This window comes from Petromyzon marinus, chromosome 21 (assembly GCF_048934315.1).
Source record: "Petromyzon marinus isolate PM22_M1 ecotype Great Lakes invasive population chromosome 21, UKy_Petmar_22M1.pri1.0, whole genome shotgun sequence".
NCBI lineage: Eukaryota > Metazoa > Chordata > Hyperoartia > Petromyzontiformes > Petromyzontidae > Petromyzon > Petromyzon marinus.
The window spans coordinates 4524702-4540130 of record NC_133687.1 but is presented as its reverse complement, the minus strand read 5'-3'; the positions used below and the strand labels follow the sequence as shown (position 1 = coordinate 4540130).

General features: G+C 52.2%; 1 protein-coding gene across 5 annotated transcripts in view; it reads right to left on the bottom strand.

Moving 5' to 3' along the window:
• Positions 1-13310, bottom strand: part of LOC116944481 (ras-GEF domain-containing family member 1B-like) — a 36984-nt gene extending 23674 nt beyond the window's left edge. For 2 of the 5 annotated variants that reach the window (XM_032958108.2, XM_032958109.2), the window contains exons 1-2: positions 13159-13310; positions 5270-5407 (exon numbers count right to left, since the gene is read on the bottom strand). In XM_032958108.2, the coding sequence (XP_032813999.2) occupies positions 5270-5407; positions 13159-13269 (249 nt within the window). In that variant the 5' untranslated portion in view covers positions 13270-13310. Of the gene's footprint in view, positions 1-5269; positions 5408-10370; positions 10442-13153 lie in introns of all 5 variants that reach the window. The other 3 variants (XM_076068433.1, XM_032958110.2, XM_076068434.1) reach the window with 3 other exon arrangements.
• Between the last annotated feature and the right edge of the window lie 2119 nt (positions 13311-15429).

The window sequence follows — 15429 nt, the reverse complement described above, 5'->3', positions numbered from 1 at the left end:
GAGAAGAGAGGGTAGGAGACGCAAGGAGGTGGGAGAGGAGATTGGAGATAAAGGATCAGCCATTTGGACGCAGAGACAGATGTCTCCAGCTGTCAAGACAGAACCAAAACAAGACAGAGACACCGCCATCACCACCACAAAGATAAACAAAGATCCCCCGTGTAACTGTAACGGACTGTTGGGACAAGTGCTGTTCATGGGCACCTATATGAAGGGCAGCATGGCACACGAGGGGGTGGGTGGGTGGCCAACACCACGCCTGACCACAGACACTGCCACCATCACCAACACTACCTCCACTACCACCATCACCACCATCACGACCTCCACTACCACCAACCACTACCAGCAGAGGGCAACACCAACATCGCCAAAGCAACTCGACCCCTAACTCCCACTTTAACCCACTGTGTACGCGAGGAGCAGGATGGGGAGCTGAGTGAGTGCAATGTGAGGAGGAGTGTTGCTTCCGACTGTGAAAGGTCAGGACAGACAGAAGAGTCGACTCTCACCGAGACGCGAACTTCACTGCATCCCAAACGCACAGGGCGTGCATTGTGCGTGCGTGTGCGCGTGTGTGGGTGTCTGTCCCCAAAGCACAGGGCGTACATTGTGTGTGCATGCAAGCACGTGTCAGGGCGCGTATTGTGTATGAGGGCGCATTGTGTGTGCAAGTGTGCACGTGCGTGTACTTGTGTGTGTGTACGTGCGCGTGTGTGTACGTGCGTGCGTGCGTGGGAGTGAGGGGGCATCGTTAAGAGGGCATTTTGGTCTAATCTTCCATGCTGGCCAGATGTCCTGGAAGGAAGAGTTGAGAGTACCCACACTTTACCCCACCACACACGACATGCAGATCAACTCATCTGGGTTGCACACCTTTATCTATGTGCGCATGTAATGTTGAACTTCTTTGGCACCGTGCGTAGCAAATCGGAGGTGCCAATATTATTCTGCTTGGGAGATCGAGCCAGGAGTGAGAGTGGGGGAGGTAGGTGGGGGAGGGGAGGGAGGTGGGGTGGGGGAGGGAGGTGGGGTGGGGTGGGGGAGGGAGGGAGGTGGGGTGGGGGAGGGAGGTGGGGTGGGGGAGGGAGGTGGGGTGGGGTGGGGGAGGGAGGGAGGTGGGGTGGGGGAAGGAGGTGGGGTGGGGGAGGGAGGGAGGGAAGTGGGGTGGGGGAGGGAGGTGGAGTGGGGGGGAGGGAGGTGGAGTGGGGGGGTGGGGTGGGGGAGGGAGGTGGAGTGGGGGGGTGGGATCTAAGAGCTCCCCCCCCACCGACCTCCATTTTCTCAGCTGCCACGCCGGGAGATGGGAGTGGAATCAGAATATTGATTATAATGGAGGAATCCGATGAGCTATAAAGCTCTTTTTCACACGCTACAACAATACAAAAACATGACATGAGTGCAAAGTATAGGACAAGGTCGGCAAATCACAATAAAAATATACAAATAAAACTAAAACTTTTTTTTTTTAAACCAGGCAAAGCCCAACGAGCTATTAGCTTATTTTTCAGAAGCGACCTGACCACAAATGACAGCTCAACGAAGCGGCTTAGCGCGTGGAAATTTATAGGAGCCAAATACTCTCAGTAATCTAAAACAAACCGGCGAACTCGGGATGGGCAAGTCCGTGCTCTGCTGACCACTACCACACCACAGTGGCCGCCTGCCTCAGTTAACATCACTCGATTTGACTTGTGGGTAATAATAGGGCGTTGCTCGCTAACAGCACTTTTGCCAACAGTCTTCTCAGGCTACACGGGGGGGGGGGTGGGGGGGGTGGGTGGCGATCTTTGTTTTTGTGCCGTGGGCGCGGCTGTCTGTTCGCCCACACCGCGCCTGTCGGAACTTCCCTGATTACTCCATCTCCCGTGCGGGAAACCACTGTCAAAATGTCAACACCGCAACCACCACCACCGCCACCAACAATAGCCAGCACCACCCACCGCTTTGCATTACTCAGCCGCCGAATATTTTGTTTGTGCAGATCGCGACCAGACCTCGACGAGCGAGACACACCGAGACACACAAAAAATAACAGGCACACCGCAGCCACCGCCACGTGAGTGTGCGTCCGAGTGTGTCTGAGTGTTTCGCTGAGTTGAGTGTTTCGCCGAGTTGAGTGTCTGAAGCGGGGAGCGGTGGTGCAGTGGTTACCGTGCCGCGCTAAAGACTCAGCGACCCGAGTTAGATTCCCGCTCACAGCCAACACCGATGACGAATACCTGAACAAATCCTGGGCCTCCTCTGGGTCGATTAAGCCTAAAATGAGGACCTGGTGTGGTGTGTAAACATCAGCATTTGGAGAAACAAAGGTTGCCGAGCATGGTGGATATCATCACCTCCTTGTGCGGCGTGCCAGCCTGCAAAGGTGCAAACAGCAAATGCCCCATTGACCTGCTGCTCAAGGCTATACGGGGATATTTTGTCTTTGTTTTTAACCGTGTCTGTGTGTCTTTGCCTGTCTGTGACAAACAGATGTGCAGGCAGACAGGCAAGGGGGCAGACTGAGAGGCAGGTAGATAAGGAGATAGACACACTGAGAGATAAAATGACAAGGCAGGCGGGTAAGGAGACAAGACACGCTGGGAGGGATCCAGACGGTACCCACCCCACACTCCCGCACTCTCCCCCTTGCTCACAGGTCCAAACAGAGAGGTTGACCTCAGACACTGGGCCCTGTGACTCCACACTGACTCGCCCATCCCCTTCTCCCCACCCTGCCAGTTGAATTTCGCAAGCGCTCATTTGCATCGACGCGATGACAGAGACGCGGACACAGAAGGTAACGAAATCAAACAACGACACGCGCCCAACGCGGCACGGTTGGCAGCGCGTTCGCAGTTTGAGCGCGTGGAGGCTCACGCGGTTCGAGCCCGCGCGGGCCACCCCGGTTAACACCGTGGTGCATACCGATCCTAATGAAGGTAAAGCTGCCGCCCCGCACCGTCTCAAGCTTCGACCGCAGTGGCCGCTCAGAAATAACACCGATAAGTCACTCGATTGGGATCACACGCAAACACGCGCGTGCAGCAGGAGCAGCAATCATCACCCACCCGCTACCGCGAAACTACCGCAGGCTGCATGTGTGAGACACGGCGGCGCCTTCCTTCGTGATGATCAGCGTGTGCTACGGCAATGATGGCGCCGATTCCACGTGTATTAAGTTATCAAATACCTTATCTGCATGTGCAAGTGTGTATACTTGCATGTAGGAAGCACCGGTGGTGCATCTGCTGATCATGTCAGTCAGGAAAGACACGGCACCTGGGTCAGTCTCGTGATCTCCAATCAGCAGCGAGCCTTCGACACTTCACGTGGTAGCCTCAAAGTACACCTAGCCTGGCACAAGCACTGCGGTGACGTTACCGTCACTTAGTGGAAAATATTAGCTGAATGAGAAAGTGTATACGAGTCGGGAGCGGTGGGGCAGCGGTTAGCGCGCTGCGCTATGAACGCAGCGACCAGAGTTCGATTCCCGTGCACGGCCAATAACAATGGCGATTATCTGAACCGGTCCTGTGCCTCCCCTAGGTAGACTTGGCCTTAAATGAGTACCTCGTGCGGCATGTATAAAAGAGCACTGGGGAACCAAAGGCCGCTGGGCGTGGTGCTGGCCACCCACCACCTTGTGTGCTATGCCTGGGTTAATTGGTGCTGCTTGCTAACAGCACTTGCCCCAAGGCTACACAGGGCATCTTAGTCCGTCTCTATGTGCGCCTGATCGTGGCACAAATTCACACCGGAGTCCCACGCGTGTGGGATCATCTTAAACTATTTAAAAAATAATATTTTACCAGGTAAGGGCCCACAGCTCTTTTCAGAAGCGACATGGCTATAACAAATGATAGCTCAACAAAAATCTGGAAATGTACACGAACCAAATACTCAAAACGCATGATGTTGATTATAAATATGAAGACAGAAAAACCGGAGGTCCTCCACGGGGGGAGAGAGAGAGAGAGACACGCAGACTCCAAATATACAGCGGGTGTCATGGTCGGGATCAAACTCACGACCTCGTGTATACCTGGCGAGGTAGTTAACATCTCGCCACGAGAGTAATGATGACCCCCGCACGTCAGAGGCGGAAGGACACTTGGGATACCACCTGTACTGTCAAAGGGAACCGGGCTGGAGTCAAAAGGCACTGGGCCAACCCCCCTCCCCCAGGCGGCGGGGTGAGGGTGTGGCAGGGCTACGGTTTAAAGGTCGGGCGCTGTTTGCGTCATTGAGTAGGAATGAGACGCAGAAGACAGAAACTATAATAATACATCGCTGGATATGACGCGTGTACACAGACACACACACACGACAATGGGGAGGCAAAGGTGACAGGGTGTGGTTCTGGCCACATCGGCCCCTCCTCCACCTGCCTCGTGTCCAGTGCCAGCCTTCGTAGGTGCGAACAGCACTTGCTCTAACCACCTGTGTAGATCTTCCTCTCCGTGATTGCTCTATGCAAGTTTGCGTCATGAAGTTAGAACGCGCGCACGCAGATACCGCGGGCGGAGATGGAAGAGGCACGCACACACCGCGCCCAGCCACCTTGGCACACCGTACCAGCCACACACTAACACACACACACGTGTTCTCATAGCCACACACAAAAACAACAACACACACGCCGTATTTCACTGACACTCATAATCTCACACACACACGAAAACACTCACACTGACGCGCACACACACAACAACAACAGCCTCCATTCACCACTAAGTGATGGTGACCTCACCACAGTGCTTGTGCCAGGCTCGGTGCACTCACACTCTCACAGCAACAACCACCTCTCGCCACTATCTGGCAGTGACATCACCAAGGCGCTTGTGCCAGGCTGTGTGCACTTTAAGGAACACGTGAAGTGTTGAACGCCCGCTGGCAGGAGGTCATTGGACAGACCCAGGTGCCATGGGTTGACCAACTCTATCGTACACTCTCACACACACTGTCACTCTCTCTCTCACTCTCTCACATGCTCGCCCACACTCTTAAACGCTTGACCACACTCACTTTCACAGGCTCTTACACACACACATACAGACAGGCACTGTGTGCCATCACTCAGGTGCAAGCTCATTTTGTTCAGCCAAGGTAACAAACTCAAGAGACCAGGATGGGGTCTCATCTACCACAAAAGTGAGCCTGGTAAACAAAATTACAGGCGGCAAAAACACGAGAAAATAAAGTAGGGCAACGAAGCCGAACAGAAATCGTGACAAAAACTGCCGCTTCGTCACGTGAGAAATCCGAATCAAAGCAACAGACTCACCGGCACCATGCCACAGTCGCGCACATGTGTTTCACGGCTCGCTTCTTCTGGGGTGCATGCTCGGCTGGCTGGCTGGCGGCGGCAGCGGTGGTGGTGGTGGTGGTACTGGGCAGACACGGTCAGGCAGGTGAGTCTCACCTGTGGGAAGGGGAGGGGCGGTGGGAGGAGGGGCGAGGTTTATGAAACCCGTTTCCCCGGACTTTGTGTGAGTGATGGACGCGGAACTCGTCGTGTGTGTCGGTGCATGTGTGCACGTGAAAATCTGTGCTTTTGTCCGGTTAGAAACATTCAGGCTGGCCTTGCCTACCATCCATTCTGGATTAAACCAGACTGAGTTACAGTGCGAGGAGCTCACAGATCCTTGAAAGATCTGGACACAGTCCTACACTAAGCTCCTCAGGCAGGCGAGGCTGTATTGGCTGGGATACATAGCCGTATGCCCAGCCACCGTATGCCCAGGCAACTTCTATTTGGCTGGATAGCGGGGGCTAAACGGGCATGGCATGGGGCTGGAGAAAAGGTGGGTTTAATGCAGTACAAAATCATGTAGAGCTAATTGGACTGGCTGATGACTGGTACCAGCGGTTTCAAAATCGGCCTTTGTGAAGGAGGCTTGTGAAGGACGCTATTGGGCAGTTGGTGGGAGCCGCCCTCCAGCATGAGAGGAGGACAGAGGAATGCCAGGCAGCTAAAATAGAGCGTGGTGGCGCAGTGGGGGGATACAGGTGGTGCATCTGTCAGTCATCTCAGCCATTCAACCCTTGGCACCTGGGGGTCTGTTTCGTGACCTCCTGCCAGCAGCGAGCCTTTATGAAGCTTCACGTGGCCTCAACGTGCACATAGCCAGGCACAAGCACCGGTTGTTGTTGTTGTTGTGTAGCTTGTGAGGAGTGGTCGTGTAATGGTTAGTGCGCTGCGCTACGAACCCGGCGACGAGCGTTCCATTCCCGCTCACAGCCAAAGCCAGTGACGATTATCTGAACTGGTCCTGGCCCGCCCCCTAGGTCGACTCGGCCTCAAATGAGTACCTGGTGCGGTGTGTAAACATCGCCACTAGGGAGACAAAGGCGGTCTGGCGTGGTGCTGGCTGTCCACTCCATTGTGTGCTGTACCGGCCTTCATAAGTGCTCACTGGAAGCTCTTGCCCCAACAGCCTCTTAAGGCTGTGTGTGCAGATCTTTGTCTTTGTAGGCACGTGAACCCAGCGGCACGAGTTCAATTCTCGGTCACAGTGCAACATGAGCGGCGGGAGCGAGTGATATCTGAACCGGTCCTGTACCTCCCCCTGGGTTGGCTTAGCATTAAATGAAGTACCTGGTGCAATGTGAAAAAAAATTCGTTACTGGGGAGACAAAATGTATCTTGAGTGAAGTACTGGCCACAACCGACCCCCCCTCCACCACCATTCTCTTCGCACTGTGCCAACCACAATAGGTGACTGCTTAACAGCACTTGCCCCGAACGGTTTGTATGGCTCTATGGGGGATCTTTGTCTCGTGTGAGTGGAGAGGCCCTGGGGGTTGTGTTGACACTGGGGGGGGGGGGTTCGTCACGGGGATGCGAGTGGGAATCTGTGACGTGTACAGTTCTCTCTTACACACACACACAGACATTCTCGCAAACGCACACAGAGTACAAACATTCACATGCACACATACATATGCGGTATTCACATACACACAACCAAACAATAAAGATCCCCCCGTATAGCCTTAACAGACTGTCGGGGCAAGTGCTGTTAATGAGCACCTATGAAGACCGGCATGGTAAAGAAGGGGGTAGGTGGCCAACACCACGCCTGGCCGCCTTTGTCTCCCCAGTGCCGATGTTTAGGCACTGCACTAGGCACTAATTTGAGGCCGACTCTACTAAGCGGAGGCCCAGGACCGGTTCAAATGTTCGTCATGAGCCTGAATCGACACGCGCACAAAGTGATACAAAACATTCAAACGCGCACACACAACAAAAAGACAAAGATTTGAACAGACTGTTGGGGCACAGTGGCAAGCACAGATGAAGGCCGGCGGCATTGCACGCGAGGGGAGTAGTAAACAAGTGATCAGTACCGCTGTTGTTGTTGTTATCGCGAAGGCAGGTTAAGGAATGGAGAACCGTGAGCAAGAAGAGGTGTTTCCAGTGACGTCGAGAGCCGCGGGGAGATAATTACCGACGGAGCAGAGGATCCGGAGCAGGTGACCAGGAGCAGCAGAGAGACTAAACTAAGACTAAACACATTTTTATTTTACCAGGTAAAACCCACTGAGCTATATAGCTCTTTTTTCAGAGCGACCTGGCCACAAATGATAGCCCAATTAAGTGGCATATCACGTGGAAATCTATAGCGGGATGTTGATTCTAACGCGTGGAGGGGAAAGAAACAGAGGTCCCCGGAGAAAAATGCACGTGACCACGAGGAGAGTGAGGGACACGCAGACTCCAAATATACAGCAGGCGTCAGGGTTGGGATCGAACCCACAACCTCCTGCATACCGGGCGAGGTAGTTAACATCTCCTAGCCACCGTGATGATGATGAGAGAGAGACACGCAGACTCCAAATATACAGCAGGCGTCAGGGTCGGGATCGAACCCACAACCTCCTGCATACCGGGCGAGGTAGTTAACATCTCCTAGCCACCATGATGATGATGAGAGACACGCAGACTCCAAATATACAGCAGGCGTCTGGGTCGGGATCGAACCCACAACCTCCTGCATACCGGGCGAGGTAGCTAACATCTCTTAGCCACCGCAGAAAAAGTGGCGAGATGAGGTTCGCGGTTCATACCCCGTGGCCGCCCCGGTTAATACCGCGCAGCACAACGACGGCAACCGGGGTGGGGTGGGGTAGAAAAAAAAAGACACAAAACCCGCCGGCTACAGGCGCCGTCCACTTCATTCGGCGGTGATGGTCGCCCCACAAAATCCCACTACCGTCGCGACGGCATTCAGATCTGGTGCGATTTGTTAACGCGGATCAGAGACGTTCGCCGTTGAGTTTTATTTTGTTTACAAAGAACGACGCTCGCGGAGAAATGGAACCTTTGTGCTAAGATGAGAGGAGGGCAGAGCGCAACGAGAGAAGGGGCCCACCCTTCAGCGCCGAGCCATTAACGTCTCGCGAGTTACCCACACTTTACCCCACCACCTCTACCACACGCGGTGACCTGCCCGTCACAGACCTCGCGGGGGGGGGGTTGAATCTATTCACACAGCATCATCTGCTGCTGCTGCTGGGGGAGGGGACGGGCAGAGGAGGCGGGGGGTGGAAGTTCGAGAAACTTGCTACTTCCAGCGACCTGTTTAGGGGCCATACAATTAGTACGTAGGCAAAAAATCTGTCAAAGCTTGACCCCTCCCCCCTCTCCCTGTACCCACCCGTACTTTTTATACCCCCCCCACCCCCTGCGTACGTACGCTTGACGCACCCACCCACCCCCCCCCGAATCCTACAGAACGGCCGATATTTAATTCACGCAGAAGCGATCAAGGATTACTAATATTAACGTGTTTGAGCAAACAGATAGACCACGGCCGGCTGCATTAAAGAATTAAGTTGCGTACCTTGACCACTTATTTTGCCGAGCTGCGTGATAGCTCGCGGTCAGGGGCACGGTGGCACACAAAGAGTGACACCTCTCCCACAGTCCCACTTCTCCCGGTAGTACTTGTTGTCTGACAGCTGAAGAACCTGAACTGTGGCTCATTCGAAGGCCAATGTAGACAAATTATTATCGAGGCTTCACCTCCACTCCCCCCCCCCCCCGTTTCCTATGCGTACGTGCATTGTCAGTAGACCCCCCCATACGCAAGCGTACGCATTTGCGTTAACCCCCTCCATGCGTACGTACTAAATGGATGGCCCCTTCGTGCACGCCTGGTGTTACTGGGACAAGATGTTAACGCCTTCGCCCGGTGTACAGGAGGTCGTGGGTTTAAATTCCCACCCTGACGCCTATTGCAAATTTGGAGTTTGCATTTCTCTCTTTCCCCGTCGTTGCGTGGATTTTTCTCCGGGTCCTCCGGTTTTTCCCCTCGACGTTAAGGATCAACAACAACACGCGTTCTGGAGTAGTTTGGCCGCTCAAAAAAAATCCCCAGAAGTTAAGCCACTTCTTTGAGCTATTTATTCGCCACAGGTTGGTCGCGTCTTCAAAAGAGCTTCGCAGCCCAGTGGGCCCTCGCATGGCAAAATAAAAAAAAATGTTTTTAAGTTTAGTTTCAGTGTCGCTGTCATTCTCTACACATGTTCACGTATCCGACCTCGTCACGTAAACCCCCCTCCCCCCGCCGCCACCACCACCACCACCGTGCCCCCCCCCCCCCCCCGCAGAGTCCGACACGCGACGCTGACCCACGTGTACACGAGTTGGGGTCTCAGCGTGTCGGTGCATTTCACACTGCGGTGCACAACACGTGACCGGGTTGCCTCGGAAACTCTCTGCGATTTCTCGAAGCGCATGGTGTTGTGCCGTGGCAGCCTCGGTGCAGCGCTCTTGTCGTTCTATTGTGCTTCTCCACTGATGGCGGTGGTGGTGGTGACGTGGGGAGCGGTAGTAGTGTAGCGGTTAGAGAAGCACTGCGCGACAAACCCCGGCCACCCGGGTTCGATTCCCACTCGTGGCCGACACCAGTGACAATTATCTGAAACGGTCCTGGGCCTCCTTCCCTAGGTCGACTCAGCCTCGAATGAGTGCCTGGTGCGGTGTTTAAACAACGCCACTAGGGAGACAAAGGCGGTCTGGCGTGGTGCTGGCTGCCCACTCCATTGTGTGCCGTGCCGGCCCTCATAGGTGCTCACTAACTGCACTTTCCCCAACAATCTGTTGAAGCTATACGGGGGACCTTTGTCTTGTGGTTGCATCGGCCAATTATCCGAGTCGGTCAACCCACGGCACCTGGGTCTGCCCCGTGACCTCCTGCCAGCAACAAGAGCCTTCGACACTTCACGTGGTCTCAAGGTGCACCTAGCCTGGCGCAAGCACCGTGATGACGTCACCACCACTTAGCGGCAAAGCTGTTGTTGGTGGTGCCGGTGGTGGCGGCGGTGGTGAAGAGTTAATCGCAAAGTTATGGGAAACTCCTTCGGGAAACTGCTCTGACCTGCGTGGCTGTGGCCGAGATCCTCTGTGCCGAGTTCCTCAACGTCGTGAATATCGCTCGTCTGTGACCGCCTGGACAAGAGTTATCGTTGCCCCCGTTACACACGCGCACACACGCACACACACACACGGTACAGCACTTCACAACAACGCCACCACACCGTGCTTGCTTTCCCACTCATGTCTCGAGGGCCTGCCAGGGCAACGTGGAATTTCCATCATCATCATCATCAGCAGCAGCAGCAAGAGCAGCACTGTCTCAGTATGACGTTCTGACGTATACGATCGGGGTTACCCACACTGTGCCCCACCACTGTGGACTGGGCAGGTGGTGATTCGTCGTGTAATTTGGTGGTGGTGATTGCGCCCATCAGGCGGATGAGTCACCTGAACATGGGGCACAGCAGCAGCAGCACAGAATCCAGTACATAAACACACAAAGACAAAGATCCCCCGTACAGCCTGTAACACACTGCTGGGGCAAGTGCTGTTAGCGAGCACCTATCAAGGCCGGCACGGCACACGATGGGGGTGGGTGGCCAGCAACACGCACGGTCGCCTTCGTCTCCCCGGTGGCGATGTTTACACGCCGCACCGGGTACTCGTTTCAGGCTGAGTCGACCTAAGGGAGGCCCAGGACCAGTTCAGATAATCGTCACTGGTGTAGGAATCGAACTAACGGCGCAGCGCACTATCCGCTACACTACCGCTCCCCACAACACTACATGTACACACTGTATATACATACAGTGTGTACATGTACAGTGTGTGTATATATACAATACAGTATACATGTACACAGTGCATATACACAATACAGTGTGCATATACAGTGTATATACATATAATAGTGTACATGTGCACAGTGCATGTACACAGTATACACACACACAATACAGTGTACACGTACACAGTATACACACACAATACAGTGTACACATACAGTGCACACATACAGTGCACATGCACACAATACAGTGCACATGTACAAAGCGTACACACACCATACAGTGCACACACGTTGCACACAAGCAGCACAGTGTATACAAAGTAGTACAGTGCATAGAGGCACAGTGCACATACGGTACACCGAGCGATGTGTATGTACACATACAGTACGGCGTGCGCGTGCAGTGTATACTATATACACAGCGCACATATACACGGGCCACAGTGCATACACACATCACACAGTCCGCTTACACGACGTACACATTACGTGAACCACAGTCCATTGGCAACACAGTACATGTACTGTACACACTGCATGACGTAGCATCAGCATATGCAAAACACACACACACGTGTAAATACAGGCACACAGACACACTGCACAACACATACGCGTAAACTAACACAAAGATTCCCCGTATTGCCTTAACAGAGTGTCTCGCCAATCGCGAGCCAGTCCACCAGCGGACCTAGTGGAGACCCAGCACCAATTTAGTGAATTTGTCACGGGTGGTGTTGGCCGTGAGCTGAACTGGATCTCGGGTGGGCTGGGTTCGTATCGCTGGCGCGCCAACCTCTACAACTACCGCTTCCCCTACCTAACACAACACATACATAAATACACACGTGTAAACACACACACGTGTAAACACACACATACATACGCTCACCACACACACGTGTAAACACACACACACACACGTGTAAACACACACACACGTGTAAACACACACACGTGTAAACACACACACACACGTGTAAACACACACACACACACGTGTAAACACACACACACGTGTAAACACACACACACGTGTAAACACACACACACATACCACACACACACGTTTAAATACACACACACATACCACACACACACGTTTAAACACACACACATACTCACCACACACACACACATACTCACCACACACACACATACTCACCACACACACACACGTTTAAACACACACACACACATACTCACCACACACACACACGTTTAAACACACACACATACTCACCACACACACACACGTTTAAACACACACACATACTCGCCACACACACACACGTTTAAACACACACACACATACTCACCACACACACGTTTAAACACACACACACATATACTCACCACACACACGTTTAAACACACACACACGTTTAAACACACACACATACCACACACACACGTTTAAACACACACATATGCCACACACACGTTTTAACACACACACACATACTCACCACACACACGTTTAAACACACATTCTCACCACACACACACATACCACTCACACACACGTGAAACACACACATACCACACACACACACACGTGTAAACACACACACATACTCACCACACACGTTTAAACACACACATACTCACCACACACGTTTAAACACACACACTCACCACACACTCACCACACACACACACTCACCACACACACACACGTGTAAACACACACACACACAAGCAGGTGGCGAGTGATAAATCAGTGTGGAAGCTGCTGTCGGCCATTATGTACCTGTGACATCGCCACACGTTCCGAATCGATTCTGACACACTCGGCAGCAGCAGACACACGCGGACAAGTGTTCTGAACAAGTGCAGATCGCCTTTGGGAACAGGAGGGGCACCACCACACGACACCTCCACAGAAACCACCACCACCACCACCACCACCCCCACCGCCCCAGCTCGGAACAGAAATCGGATCGCGTGTTTGATTTGTTTTAGAAATTTTTGTTTTTGTTTTACTCCGAACAGAATTTAATTTGGAACCCCGTAAGCCCTCGCTCTTGTCCTTCACCTCAACACAAACGTACCTTACATCAGAGAAGCTCCTTAAGGACGCGGCGCGAACCCAGCTGAGCTGTCGCGAACAGTGGCGGGCGAACGGTGGGGGAGACGGAACGGGTCGGAGACGCGCGGCCGAGCGCATTAGCGACGCGTGGAGAGGGGGGGGGGGAGGAGTCAAGAGTGGTACGCTCTGGGCTGTACCATTTAGTTGCTTAGAGGGGGATGTTTGTAAGATGAACTATTCCAGATTCCTACAATTGTCGAATTGTGAGTGGTCAGGAGGGGTTATGGTTCGGGATGTAATTGTTTTAATGATAGGTGAGGGAGTGTAGGTGCACTGGATGCTCATTTATACAGTCGAGAAGTGGGGGCCGGGGGAGGGGGGAAGTCTGTAACGCCACAGTGATGCTCAATAGTGGTATGGCCCAGTTTTTACCATTCATACATTCTCATCGCCGAGTCCGCGGGCGAACCCAGATTTCAGAAACATTACCCCTGTGAGATGTCAAGAGTGGTACAGTCCGGGCCGGACCATTAATACAATATCAGGGATGAATATAAGGGATCGTTCCATTGTACAGTAATGATACACCTATATATAACCACACTTGGTATTGTCCGGGCTGTACCATTTAGGTAGCATAAATGAGATGGGCTATTCGCATATAATTTGTGTGCTGCGAAGAAGGGCCATGCCGGAAACATCGCCGATTATTTCTGTTTTCTTTCAAAGGCATAATGTTATTGTCTGTTATGTTGCGTTTACATTGAATATCACAGAGGAGAGTGAACGGGATTATGCACATTACACAAACGCGCCCTCATTTACCGTCATAAATGGTAACGGCCCGGACTGTACCATTCACCAACAGAGGGGAATTGAAGATGCACTCGACAACGAGTGAGTCGAGTCTGGGCTGTACCATTCAGAACCAGAAAAGGGGGGGAGGTCCGTACCATCTGGATATTAATTGGTGATCCTGCGTAGGTATAAAGCAGAACAGGAGAGAGATGTCGACACCCCCCACCCCCTTAAATGGTGACGAGTGGCGTCGTCCTTGCCGTACCAACGTGTCTACATTTTGATTTAAAGCTTTCGTGACTGCAGACATTCATATTCTTGGTTCTTTCGGTAAAGTCACGTAGAGGGCAAACAATAAAATAATCAAAATATAAAACGATAAAATTTTCACGACGTTTCGACTGCAACACAAGCAATCATCATCAGGTGTCTACAGTTTAACGTGTCAGGCAAGTCGTGGACTGCGTTCATAAAATGTTACCCCTTCAACTTAAAAAAAAACGTCACGCTGTTATTATTTTTACACATCCCATTACTAACATTTCCCCCACAGCGATGCCGGTTCGTGTTTTACTGTTTACGTCTGTGAAAAAAATAGCTTCATTGCTCATCGGATTCCTCTGGTCCGAACAAAGTTTAAACTAAGTTGCCTCTGTGGTAGTAGTTACATTGGAGAAACCAAACGACATGTTTCGGACCGCATTCGTGAACACAAAGCAGACCTGAAACACGGTAGGACCAACACCTCGGCCGTGGCAGATCACTGTTATAATTCAGTAGGCTCACATGACATTGACTTCTCCAAGACAGAGGTTCTTTGCAAGCCATCTGGCTAACCATGAGGCTATCCACATATACAAACACAGAGACAATTTCAACCGAGAAGATGGATTCTGGCTTAGCAATCATTGGAAGGATTTGATAAACCCTTTCGGGTCTTAATTGATTGATCACGCTTAAGGTGGCTTTCAGACCGCATCCATTATTTTTCGTCTCCCCCCTCCTCTTTTCCGAACATAGATGGACTCGTCCATCTGAACAAACTGTCAAATCGCTCTCCGTGGTGCTAACGTTAAAAATAGCCGCCACTTTTTTCAGATTTTCTTGTTGTGGTTTTCACACCTGATGATGGTTGCTTGTGTTGCAGTCGAAACGTCGTGAGAATTTTATTATTTTGTGTTTTTGTTGTTTCCCTTCTGCGTGGCTTTGCCGAAAGAACCAAGAATATAAAAAAAACGTTTATTTCGTTTGCTCCGTGTTTTTGTGTGTTCACTTCACAGTACCCACAAGAAGCCTGCGTGTTACGTTGGCCTTCGTGTTAAACTATCGCTAATAACTACATTTATTCTTGGACCTCAGGGGCCCGTGTCTCTAGCACCCTCTTCGCCTTGGCTCGAGCTGCTGCTGCTGAATTTAGAAACCTGCAGGGTTTTTTGTGCTTGTGCTGAAGCAATGCCATCCAACTGGGATTGTTGCACACAAACGCGTTGGTGTACGGTG